This window comes from Orycteropus afer, unplaced genomic scaffold (assembly GCF_000298275.1).
Source record: "Orycteropus afer afer isolate SDZICR_OR568_19922 unplaced genomic scaffold, OryAfe1.0 scaffold00323, whole genome shotgun sequence".
In the NCBI taxonomy this organism is placed as follows: domain Eukaryota; kingdom Metazoa; phylum Chordata; class Mammalia; order Tubulidentata; family Orycteropodidae; genus Orycteropus; species Orycteropus afer.
Genome location: NW_006921910.1, coordinates 1,819,625 through 1,832,513, shown reverse-complemented (window position 1 = coordinate 1,832,513; position 12,889 = coordinate 1,819,625). Strand labels below are relative to the sequence as shown.

Sequence of the window (12,889 nt, the reverse complement as noted above, 5' to 3'; positions counted from 1 at the left end):
TTAATGAGAGAGGAACAACTTAGAAAAGGGGGGTAAGAATGGTTGCACACTTGAAGAATGTAATCAATGTCACTGAATGGTAGATGTACAAATGGTTGAACAGGTGTGTTTTGCTATGTATATTCTCAACAACAACAAAATAAATGGTTAAAAAATTAAAATTAAAATGAAATAAATAAAGGCATATAAGCTTAAAAATCAATAACATATAATGGTGAAGCTGAAGCTTTTAGATCCTAGATGGTTATTTTATTTTCCCAAGTTCTTAATAGAATAATAAAATATTCTTACAATGAAACAGGTTAAAAAATAATTTAATATAAATTGGTATCTCTGGAATCACAAAGATATATTTTCACAAGAAAGTTGTCTTTTAATATTGAAGAAGAAGATGTGCCAGGCTAAATTTTACTATTTCCTTTCATTTAAAAGTGGAATTTAAAATGATATGTCAAAGTAGCACTGTATTTTGATACTTCTCAAGATAGCTGCTGAATAATAAACAGAAGTTTAAAAAGATGGACCATTCTGATGTATCTTTTGGGATTAAAACATGTATATTACAGAAGGATAAATAAATGTTTGACACATTTCAAGGTAAAATGGCTCCTTGCACATAGTTTGGGTTGTTTTAACTCAAACTATCAAATGACTAGTATAATTACTAACTCCAGTATATCTACAGAATTAACAAACAAGTTACCAAAGATGACCAAATATTAACCAGATGGGCTGTATATAAGAACACCAGACTTTTCCCTTAGCTCTGGTTGAGTGAATAAAAGAAAGAAGTCTTGAGTCTAATTTACAATATTTTACAAGTGGCTGGGTAGAGATTCTTTCTGATCGTGTTGTACATGGTACCCCGAACTCTCAGTGGTATTTGACATCAATAAAAATAAGACAATAATAATTAGCATAAGAAAATATTTTAAGTAAAATTAGTATTTGTGAATTCTACATAATTTTCACTGTAAAATTTCAATGTCAAAACTGTTATTAAATATAAGTGTATGGCTAAACACAGTTAACAAAAGGTTACTAAAAATGTGCTTTTCAAGGTTAAAAAGTGTCAAGTGTGGCTGTCTATGTGAAAACACAAACCTGTAAAACTGAGATGGCAATAGGGTGATTCACCTACCACTTTTCTGGCAAGCAGAGTTTAAATTCCAACTGCACAGCAAGAATTAGATTTACTCACTGGACCAAACTTTCCAATATAACCAGGAAAGATGTTCCCCAACTACACAGTAGGCAGAGAGGCAAGTGAGCCAGCATCTCAGGCTCAGTTATTGATGTTTCACTTGAAATATAAAAAAGACAATTCACGTCCCTGTTCCTGGGCTACTTGTTTTCTATATGAATAATAAGATTAACAAATACAAAATAAAGCCAATTTATTCAAACTACAGCTGTGAAAAACAAGCAATAGTTTAACACATGATGCTACTGCAGTAATAATCAAGTTCAATGCTTAACTACAATAAATCATTTGCTCAAATCCTATTTTGGAATGTGGAAGACTATAAATAAATGTTCTTCAAGTTGGTCACTCAAACATAATAGCAAAATAGGCATATATTCAGCTATTTATACAACAGATAAGGATTGAGATCTTAATATTTGCTAGGGACTGTGTGAGGCTCTGGGGAATCTGGCATTGAGCAGATACACATATACATGCCATCACACACATGTACACACAGTCACTGTTTATTATGAAAGTCAGCAAAATCCCCACTTACTGACATTCATGTAAGTATAAATCACTTCTTTCTTGGATAGAATTATTCCTTTACAAACCAAAAAACCAAACTCACTGCTTCCGAGTTGGATCCGACTCATAGCAACCCCTCCTTAGGTTTCTGAGGCGGTATCACTACGGAAGTAGATTGCCCAACCTTCCTTCCTGGGAGTGGCTGGTGGGTTTGAACTGCCAGCCTTCTGGTTAGTAGTCAAGTGCCTTAGGTACTATACCACCAGAGCTCCTAGTCCTTTATAAAGAAATCTGATCAGAGTCAGAATAATAAAGCTACACAGAGAATAGGTTGTTCTGTGGATAATGGGACTGTCTGTAATCTGGCTCTGAAGTCTGCTGGGTAAAGAGTCCTGCAAACTGCTGGATTTGTAAGATCTCCTTTTCCCAATGGTAAAGTAAGCTGACAGGTCAGCACTGACCACAGTTGTATCTGCATTTTCTTGCATTTACTCTGAGATTGTGTAGTACATATGCCAATCTGGAAAACTTCTTTAGCTCACAGGGGAAACTCAAAGTCTTACAATAACAAAAAAACAGATTTTACCAAAATTATTGCATATAGCTCAAAGTAAAACATGAGAATCCTGGATAAGAGAACCTTGTTAAAAAAAAAATCTCATGTGTTTTGTAAACATTCCTCAACTCATGTCTGTGACCTATAAAATACAATCCAGGAACTATGAAGAGGTGTATTTAGCAGCCCTGTGCCTTCCACTTTGGCAGGAGAAGAGCGCTTCATGAGTGCTGTATGCAGCTTTGATTTATGGAGTTGAGGGTACAGCTTAAACCTCTGGGTCCATATAGATAGTTAAAATGCTACCAATGAAAATTTTGATTTACTGTAGTTACATTCAAATACCTATCATAAGTTCATTTTTCAACAGAGAAACACTAGACTCATCATATTTAAGGATAGCTCACACACAGAGATCTGTTGCCATAATGCCAAGGAATAAGGCACCAATGATTTCTCTCACTGCTTTACCAGACAATATCAGAGAATCAGAATTTAGAAAAACCTCCTAAGGTAACTGTGCTCACTCGTCATTCTAGAGAGATGGAAATCTCATCTCTTTCTAACTCTTCTACAGAAAGGAAGCCCCACAGAGTACCACTCAGAGGTTCAGGTACTCTCACTTTAGAAGCTCTTCAGCTAATGTTCTAATTTAAATCCCATTAACTGCAATTCAGGCTCTTTATTGAAAAGAAAGAGCACTGATTCATTTTCTCCACTAGATTCAACTCCCTTTACCTTTTTCATTGGTCAACTTTCCCTTTTCTTTCTTCCTGTATTATCTCCTAAACCATGAATCCTGAGCTCATAGATGGACACCAATATAATCTTAACTTAGCTTGATTTGTAAGTTAATCTTTCTGCGTATCTGGAAGATTTTCAATAAAAGCTATGTTTGTGAAGGTGGTTTCTGACTCTGCAATAATATAATTTGACAATTTGAAAAATAAAGTTGCAGTAAAAGAACAGAAAAGTTAGGAGAACAAATGCAGTTTTATTTTTAAGATCAGGTCACATATTAGATCCCCAGATAAATCTCATTTGTGTTCAAGAGGCACACTGTAAGCTTGAAGAGATCTGACTAGCAATCATCCATCATGTGCCACTTAAGGGCAGGGGTACTGTGAGACCATCACAGCTTCCTGAACTGACGGGTTCTGATACCTGTTAGTGTCACTAAAGCAGATCAAAGAATTCATGAGAGTTGAAACTGGTTTAAAATTGTGGTAATTCTTGTTTTCTTCTTCAACAAACATATTAATTCAAACACAGAAAGTTAAACAGTTTTCTAACTGGGTAAAAAAATAATAAATTTGAATCAACTTGGAGAACAACATAGCAAAGTGGTTATTGTGAGGTTTAGCACTTTCCTATAAGCAGAATACCAAGCCTTCTCTGAGCTGACGGGTCTGTGATGGCTGATAGCAGTAGGCACTCAGCCTCCTCATTTGTATTTGGAAGGGAAAGACTATTTAGTTTGTCCCTCTTTATATGTACTTGCTAACAAATTTCAAAATTATAAATTTGGTAGATACCTTTAAAAGAAACTGTATTTACACATCAAACAAATTCCCATTGGCTTTGGACAAGAATAGTAAGAGAGACTTTGCTTAGATTTTAGGTGTCCACTATATGAAATAGCTCATAAAATCTACATCAGTAAAAGGACTTGATTATATTTCTTTAATGAAAAATTTAATTAAAACCTGTAGCTGATTTCAGTTTTCATTAAATGTTTCATTAAAACCTGATAGAAACATAAATCAAGTCCTATTCGCCCCAGCATGTGGAGAAATAAGAATAATACTCATTTCCAGGGTGACAAAATCCACACAACAGGCCCTTGGTTAGAGTTAACAGCAAAGAAGGGAAAGAGAATTTGCACATACTGTAAAAAGGGCACACATTCGTTCTATCTTCTCTGGGTTCCTTGGCCCACCATTCTTGTTCAGTCTCACCAGAAACCGCTCACTGAAATGTAGGAGAGAGAGAGACAGAGAAATGTAAAGGACCACACACTCCAGAACAAATAAAAAGGGCATATACAGAGAAATCCTGAACATTTACAGAACAGCTTGCAGTGATAGGCAAGGCCAAAACATATGTTTAGATACACATCTTTCTTGTCAAGTAGCAGACAACGGACACTAACAAATGGCCTGACAGTATTGCTGTTACTGCTGGCTGTTTGTGCCTTATCTCCCAGTAGGTCTGTACTCCTGAGGGCAGCAATGAGGACTATGTCTTATATTTCTCCCAAATACCCTCAAAGTGACATGATGCTAAACTTATTATAAGCATATATATTCTCTGATATGGACACTCAGATGATCATAAAAATATTAATCATATTACATATAAAAGAATCTATATTACATAATTTAGATCTTCCTATTATATGACTCTCAAGAACCACTTTAGGACTAGGAAGAAAAATATTATAAAGCTTAGGTGAAAAAGGTAAGAGAAATAATGTATTATAACTAAAGTTGCATTAACAATTTAATAGAGCCAGTAAAATATTTTATTCCCTGAGTAATATAGGTAATTATTGAAGAAAAAGAACAAACAAACAAACAAACAAAACAAAAAACCTTAGAAACGGTGTTTGCAGCTTTTTGAAAATGGAATATTTGAAGAAATGAATCCTTGCTCTCTCATCTCCTGCCTGCCCCTAGCCAAGGTCTCATTCCCCCTTCTTCATCTTAAGGTTCCCTACCAACTGTAACAGGAAAAATGAGCCATGTAAAAAACAAAATATGTGATTCTAAAAGTAGTTTACTTTTCTTGTGTCCTCAACCATGTTCTCACAGAATGTGCATATCTGTAAAAGGGCTGATGTTAAAATATTATATTAGAATTATAAGATGTTACAATAGTAACTACACAGGTTGGTTAGTTTGTTCATGTATTCATTTTTCAGTCATTCAAGTAATAGTTATTCAGTTCTAACTGTCTATAAACATGAAATACAAATGTGAACAAGTTATATAAAATACTTGTCTTCATAGAGCTTATGGTCCTGGTAGGCAGTTGTTGTTGTTGTTGTTGTTATGTGCTGTCGAGTCGGCCCCGACTCATAGCGACCCCTCCTTGGGTTTCCGAGGCAGTATCACTACGGAAGTAGGATTGCCCAACCTTCCTTCCGAGGAGTGGCTGGTGGGTTTGAACCGCCAGCCTTCTGGTTAGCAGTCAAGTGCTTTAGCCACTATGCTACCAGAGCTCCTGATAGGCAGTTAGATATGCAGAAATAAAACTCAGAAAAGATTTGAGTACAATAGAAATTTAAGATTCTTTAGCTAGGAGAGTGAATGGGAATAAGGAGGGAATGTGAATACAATGAGAACAAAAAAGGACTTTGGTCAAAAGTCCTGAAGGGTCATTGATACTTGAAAAACAGGCAGACAAGAATTAGCAAGTGTAGACATATAGGAACAAACAAAAAGAAGGAAAATGAGGACAATGAGATGCTTCATCAGGCAAAAGAAGAGACTGTCTGAAAGATCAACAAGGTCCAAAGCCACTGAGTATCACATAAGACAAGGGTGAAAGTTTCCACTGAATGTCAGAACAGCTCACTAGTGATTCTGGCAAAAATTGTTTTAATGGAATGGTAGAGAAAGAGGCCAATGTGAGGAGTAAGAAAGAAGTGAAGAACCGGAAACAGTGGGCCCAGACCACTATTTAATGAATGGCTGTGAAGAGGTGGAAGTGAGATGTTTTTAGTTAACTGAGTATGCGAGGGAGTCTTTGTTTAAAAATGGGATAACCCATGCATATATGGTCAACTGATTCTCAACAATGGTAACAAGGTAATTCAATGAAGAAAGTGTAGTAATTCCAACAAATGGTACTGAATAATCTCACATAATAATAAAAAAAAAAGAACCTTGATGCTTATTTACAAAATAATAACCTGAATGGATCACAGACCTAACTTTTAAGAGCTAAAACTAAAAATAAATTCAAGAAGACAACATAGGAGAAAAAAAAGATAGGTATCTTGTATGTCTTGTTTACATATATATTTCTATATTTAGCACAAAGCAGAAAAATCTTTGCGACCTTGGATATTAAGCAAATATCATGAACCAAAAAACGTTATAAATTGAACTTTATCAACATTTAAATCATCTGATTTTTGAAAGACACTGCTAAGGAAAAAAAAAAAAAAAAAAGACAAGCTCCAGACTAGGAGAAAATGTTTATAATATTCATCTAAGAAAGGACTTGTATCCAGAATACATAAAGAACTCTCAGAACCCAATAAAACACAGACACAACTCAATTAAAATACAGGCATAATATATTTGAAAAGACTGTAATCAAAGAACATACAAGGATGGCAAATAAGTACTGAAGACATAATTAGTTACTGGTGTGTGTGTGTGTGTGTGTGTGTGTGTGGTGTTGTTTGCCGTCAAGTCGGACCCGACTCATAGCGACCCCTCCTTGGGTTTCTGAGGCAGTATCACTACGGAAGTAGATTGTCCCATCTTCCTTCCAAGGAGTGGCTGGTGCGTTTGAACCGCCAGCCTTCTGGTTAGCAGTCAAGTGCCTTAGGCACTAAGCTACCAGAGTTTTGGTTACTAGGAACATGTAAATCAAAAACAAGTAAGATACCACTGTATACCTACTAGAATGTCTAAAGTTAAAGACTGATCATACCTAAGGTTGGTGAGAATGTAGCAACTAGAACTGTCATACACTGCTGAGAACTGCAAAACAGTACAGCTACTTTGGCTAACAGTCTGGTAGTTTTTTATAAAGTTAAACGAACACACACTTCATACACTTATATGACACAGCAATTCCACTACTAAGGAGAAATGAAAACATATGACCACACAAAGACCTGTATATGAACGTTCATAGCAAGTTTATTCATAATGGGCCAAAACTATAAAGAAAAAAGGAAACACAAAATGTGATATATCTATACAATGGAATACTACTTCAAAATAAAAAGAACTGCTGAGATGTAAGATAATATGGATGAATCTCAAAAGAATTACCTAAATGAAAAAAGGCAATCACAAAAGAGACTAATCTCTAAAATTTATAGAAAACTTCAACACCTCAACAGCAAAAAGACAAGCAATCCAATTTAAAAAAATAGGCAGAGGACACAAACAGACATTTCACCAAAGAAGGCATTCAGCTGGCTAAGAAACACATGAAGAAAAATGCTCATGATAATTAGCCATTAGAGAGAGATGCAAATTAAACCAGCTTTAATAGGCAAAGTTAGAAAAAAAGGCAACCAGAAAACAACAAATGCTAGTAAGAGTGTAGAGAGACTGGAACCCTCATACACTGCTAGTGCAACTGTAAAATGGCACCACTGTGGAAAATGGTATGGTGCTTCCTTACAAAGTGGGACATAGAAATGCCATATGATCCAGCAATTCTGCTACTAGGTATAGATCCTAAAGAAATAAGAGCTGTGAAATGAACAGATATATTCACACCCATGTTCACTGTAGCACTATTCACAATGCCAAAAAGATGGAAACAACCTAAGTGCCTACCAACAGATAAATGGGTAAACAAAGCACGGTACTTATACACAAAAGAATACTACACAATGTTAAAGAATAACGATGAATCTGCGAAACACTTCATAACATGGATGAACCTAGAGGACATTATGCTCAGAGAAATTAGCCAATCTCAAAAGGGCAGATATTGCATGAGACCACTACTGTAAAAACTCAAGAAAATGTTTACAAACAAAAAGAACCATTCTTTGAAGGTTACTAGGAGTGAGAGGGAAAGGCAAGGCAAATTACTAACTATATTACTAACATGGGTGAAGGGAAAAGCAATATATAATAAGGGGGAGGTCACCACAAAGTGATCAAGGCAGAAGATGACACTGGAAGGAGCACAAGAGTTAAAGGCAACAAAGGTAAATATTATTGCATGCACAATCCTGCAATAACAGTAATAACCAGAATCTATAAGTAGACACATAGATTGACAGGCAAGCTGAATAGAGGTGGGAAGGCAAATGGAACTACACCCATGGAAAAAAGTATTTATATATGTAAGTTTGACAGAGGATATGATACCTCTATGTATGTATTTATATGTGCTGCAAACAAATCCATGAACACAGTAGAGCACACAGGGGGCACAGTTATGAAAACTACTTACTCATGACAAAACACCTTGAGGGAATGAGTCTCGGCACAGGGGCTCAGGACCATAGTCTAGGGGACACTAAGGTCAGTTGGCATAATCCACAAAGACAATATTCTACATCGTACTTTGGTGAGTAGCGACTGGGGTCTGAAAAGCTTGTGAGTGGCCATATGAGGTGAAACTATTGGTCTCTCTCCATCTGGAGAAAAGAAGACTGAAGAAAATCAAAGACGCAAGAAAACAATTAGTACAAGGGACTAACGGAACACATGAACCCAAGCTTCCGCGACCCTGAGACCAGAAGAACTAGACTCTGCCCTGTTACTACTGCTGACTGTTCTGAAAGGGATCACAATAGGAGGTCCTGGATAGAGTGGGAGAAAAAGTGGAATAAAATTGAAAATCATAAAAAAGACCAGGCTTACTGGTCTGATAGAGATTGGTGGAACCACTGATACTATGGCCTTTAGAACCCCTTCAAGCCAGGAACTGAACTTCCCTCCCTGGCTCAACTTGTAGCCAAATAATAGATAGGCCTATAAGGTGAACAATAACACCAACATGGTACACACTCATTAGAACAATTAATCATATGAAATCAAAAGGGCAGCATTTGCCCAGGGATAAAGTTCAGAAGGCAGAGAGGGATAGGAAAGAAGGATGAAGGGAATGGTAAACACAGGGAGGAAGTAGGAAGAGTGCTTTTACATTGCGGGGACTGCAGTGAATGTCAAAAAAACAAAATGTGTATTTATTGTTGAATGGAAACCAATTTACTCTGCAAACTTTCACCCAAATCACAAACACAAACACACACACACACAAGACAAAGAAGAAATAAAAGAAGACATATAGTATGCCTCCATTTATTTGAAATTCTGGAAATGGCAAAACTATACAAACAGAAAGCAGATAAGAAGTTTTCTAGGCTTAGAATCAGCAGGCAGGGATTGACTGCAAAAGTGCATAAGGGAGTTTTTTGGGGGTGATAAAATATTTTGTTTCTTTACTATGGTGGTGATTTTGTAACTGTATACATTTGTCAAAAGGCATCAAACTGTGCATTAAAAAGTGTGTTTCACTGTATTTGAACTAGCCGTTCAATATACCTGGCTTTAAAAAGATGGGCAATGTGATGGTTGGAGCTGTGTGTCAACTTGGCTGGACCCCATTTCTGGGTGGTTGTTCCCATGATGGGATCAGATGACTGAGTTCTGAGTGGCCAGTCTGCCCAAGGGGAGTTTCCCTAGGGGCCTGCTTGCAATGATATTCCAAGGACAATCTGGAAGAACGGCATTCCGAACTACAGACTTCCTTGAGTGAGCGGCTCACCGCTCCCCTGGAGATCTCGGATTCATCTTTTATTGGAAACAACAACCAATATACTGCATGCCAGCTTGAATCTCTCGGCTCCACTGTGCTTGCAGGAAACAAAGGCGGCTGCAAGCCCCACCTCCTACAGAGATGGACTTTGCAGCTTGGACTTGTCGGCTTCTATACGCTTGTGAGCTATTTGCCTAAGATAAATCTCTCTCTCTCTCCCCCTCTCTCTATAAATATATATATACCTTGCTGGGGTTTTTTTGTGTGTTTCTCTAGAGAACCCAATCTAACACAGGCAATAAATCCAATCATCTATGGCCAACTGATTTTCAACAAAGGTGCCAAGATTATTCAAGGGAAAAGAAGTCTCATTAACAAATAGTGCTGACACAACTAGACAAGCATATGAAAAGAATGCAGTTGGACTTCTACTAACTTCATATACAAAAAACAACTCAAAATGGATCAACAATTTAAATGTAAGGGTTAAAACTATACAACTCTTAGAAGAAAACATAAAGGTAAAGCTTTAGGACCTCAAGTTTGGCAATGAATTCTTAGATCTGACATGAAAAGTCACAGGGAAAAAAAAGAAAAAAATGGATAAATTGGACTTCATCAAAATTAAAAACTTTCATTCTTCAAAAGTTATCAAGAAAATGAAAAGACTGCTTACAGAATAGGAGAAAGTATTTGCAAATCAAGTATTTAATAGGGGCTTAATATCTAGAACAAATAAAAAACCTTTACAACTCAACAACAAAACCACAAACAACCCAATTTAAAAATGGGTAAAGGATTTTAATAAACATTTCTTTAAAGAAGATATACAAATAGCCAATAAGCACATGAAAAGATGTTTAATAACATTGGTTATTAAGGAAATGCAGATCAAAACCATAATAGGATACTACTACATACCAACCAAGATGGTTTTAAAAAGAAAAGTAACAAGTGTTGGTGAGGAAGTAAAGAAAAAGAAACCCTCATATGTTCATGGTAGGGATGTGAAATGGTTCAGCTGCTGTGCAAAACAGTTTGTGGTTAAAGTGAAACATAGAATTATCATAAGACCCAGCAATTCTACTCCTAGATATATATCCACACATAAACTTGTCCACAAATATTTATATATATGAAAACATATATCCACACATAAACTTGTCCACAAATATTTATATATATGAAAACATATATCCACACATAAACTTGTCCACAAATATTTGTAGCAGTATTATTCATAATAGTAAAAAGGTACAAACAATCTAAAAGCTTTCAACAGTTGAGTGGATAAACATATTGTGGTATACACATACAATGGAATACCACTTAATCAAAAAATGAATGGAGTACTACAGTAGATTGCCCAATCTTCCTTCCAAGGAGTGGCTGGTGGGTTTGAACCACCAGCCTTTAAGTTAGTAGTTAGGCACTATGCCACCAGAGCTCCCTTCAAAACATTATGCTATGCAAAATAAGCCTGCCACAAAAGATCACATATCTTATCTTTTACATAATATATTCAGAATAGGCAAATCCATAAAGACAGAAAGCAAATGAGAGGATTCCAAGAGATGGTCCAAAACCCAAAAACCCACTGCCATCAAGTTGATTCAGACTCACAGCAACTCCCATTGGGTTTCCAAGGCTATAAATCTTTACAGAAGTAGACTGCATCATCTTTCTCCTACAGAGCAGCTGGTAGGTTTGAACTGCCAACCTTCTAGTTAGCAACCAAATGTCTTACCTGCTACACCACCAGGGAATTGTGGTAAGGGGGAATGGGGAGTGATTACTTAATGCGTATAAGTACTTTCCTAGGGCGATAAAAGGTTTTGAAACTAGAGAGAGCTGGTGTTGTATAACCTTATGAATACATTAAATACCACTGAACTGTACATTTTAATGGCTAATGTGTTTCTGTGAATTTTACCTCAACTTAAAAAAAGATGGGATATATCTAAAAAACATTTATATCTAATGGGACAATGCTAGTGGAAGTGGAGAGATTAAAGAGAGAAAAGAGAGGAAATAACTGGTAAAAGAAAATCCCACAGCTTTGAGAACTGATAGAGTCCAGAGGAAAAAGGAAAGATTAGAGGAGGAAACAATGAATGTAGATACAAATAAATTTCTAGTGCTATTAATGGAAAGTTGAGGTTTGTCACAGAAACAGGAAATAAGAACACCAAAGCTTGTTTGTTTTTAAAGGCAAGACATTCAAACACATTAGGAAAAATTCTCAAAAGTATTTTCAGGAAAATAGCACAAAGCACAAAGGACAGTTGTCACATGGAAAAGTCAAAACGTAGCAAACCCAAAACCAAATCCATTGCCATTGCATTGACTCTGACTCACAGCAACACTATAGAACTGAGTAGAACTGCCATAGAGTTTCCAAAGCCGTAAATCTTTATGAAAGTAGATTGCCTCATCTTTCTCCTGTGGAGCAGCTTGTGGGTTCGAACTGCTGACCTTTTGGTTAGCAGCTGAATATGTTAACTACTACACCACAAGAATTCCTTAAAACATAGCAACCCATAAAACATAGCAACCCCCTGCCAAAACAAAACAAAAAACAATGAAGTCAATTCTCATTAAAATACTTCCAACAGTCCATTCATTTTTTTTTTTAACAAGGGTGTCAAGACAACTCAGTTGGAGAAAAATAGTCTCTTTGACAGAGAATGCTGGTAATACTGGATATCCACACTGAAAAGAATGAAGCTGGACCTCTACCTCACTCCATACATAAAAATTAACTAAAAGTGCATCAAAGACCTAAATACAAGAGCTAAAAGTATGAAACAGAAGAAAATATAGACATAAATTTTCAGAACCTTGGATTATGCAATCATTTCTTATATACAATACCAAAACCACAGCAATAAGAGAAAAAATAATAGGTAAAGTTGGACTTCATCAAAATTAAAATCTTTTATGCTTCAAAGAGAACCATCAAGAAAGTGAAAGACAAACCAAAGAATGGGAGAAAATATTTGCAAATCAAATATCTGATAATAGACTTGTATCCAGAATATATATATATACATTTATGTTATGTTATGTGCTGTCGAGTCAGCCCTGACTCATAGTGACCCCTCCTTGGGTTTCCGAGGCAGTATCACTACAGAAGTAGATTGCCC

At 36.1% G+C, this 12,889-nt stretch overlaps 1 protein-coding gene across 1 annotated transcript in view; it reads right to left on the bottom strand.

Moving 5' to 3' along the window:
• DOCK3 (dedicator of cytokinesis 3) overlaps nucleotides 1-12,889 on the bottom strand; it is a 738,119-nt gene that overhangs the window by 231,563 nt on the left and 493,667 nt on the right. Inside the window, exon 10 of the mRNA XM_007952017.2 lies at nucleotides 4,163-4,244. Coding sequence (XP_007950208.2) covers nucleotides 4,163-4,244 — 82 coding nt within the window. The remainder of the gene's footprint in view (nucleotides 1-4,162; nucleotides 4,245-12,889) is intronic.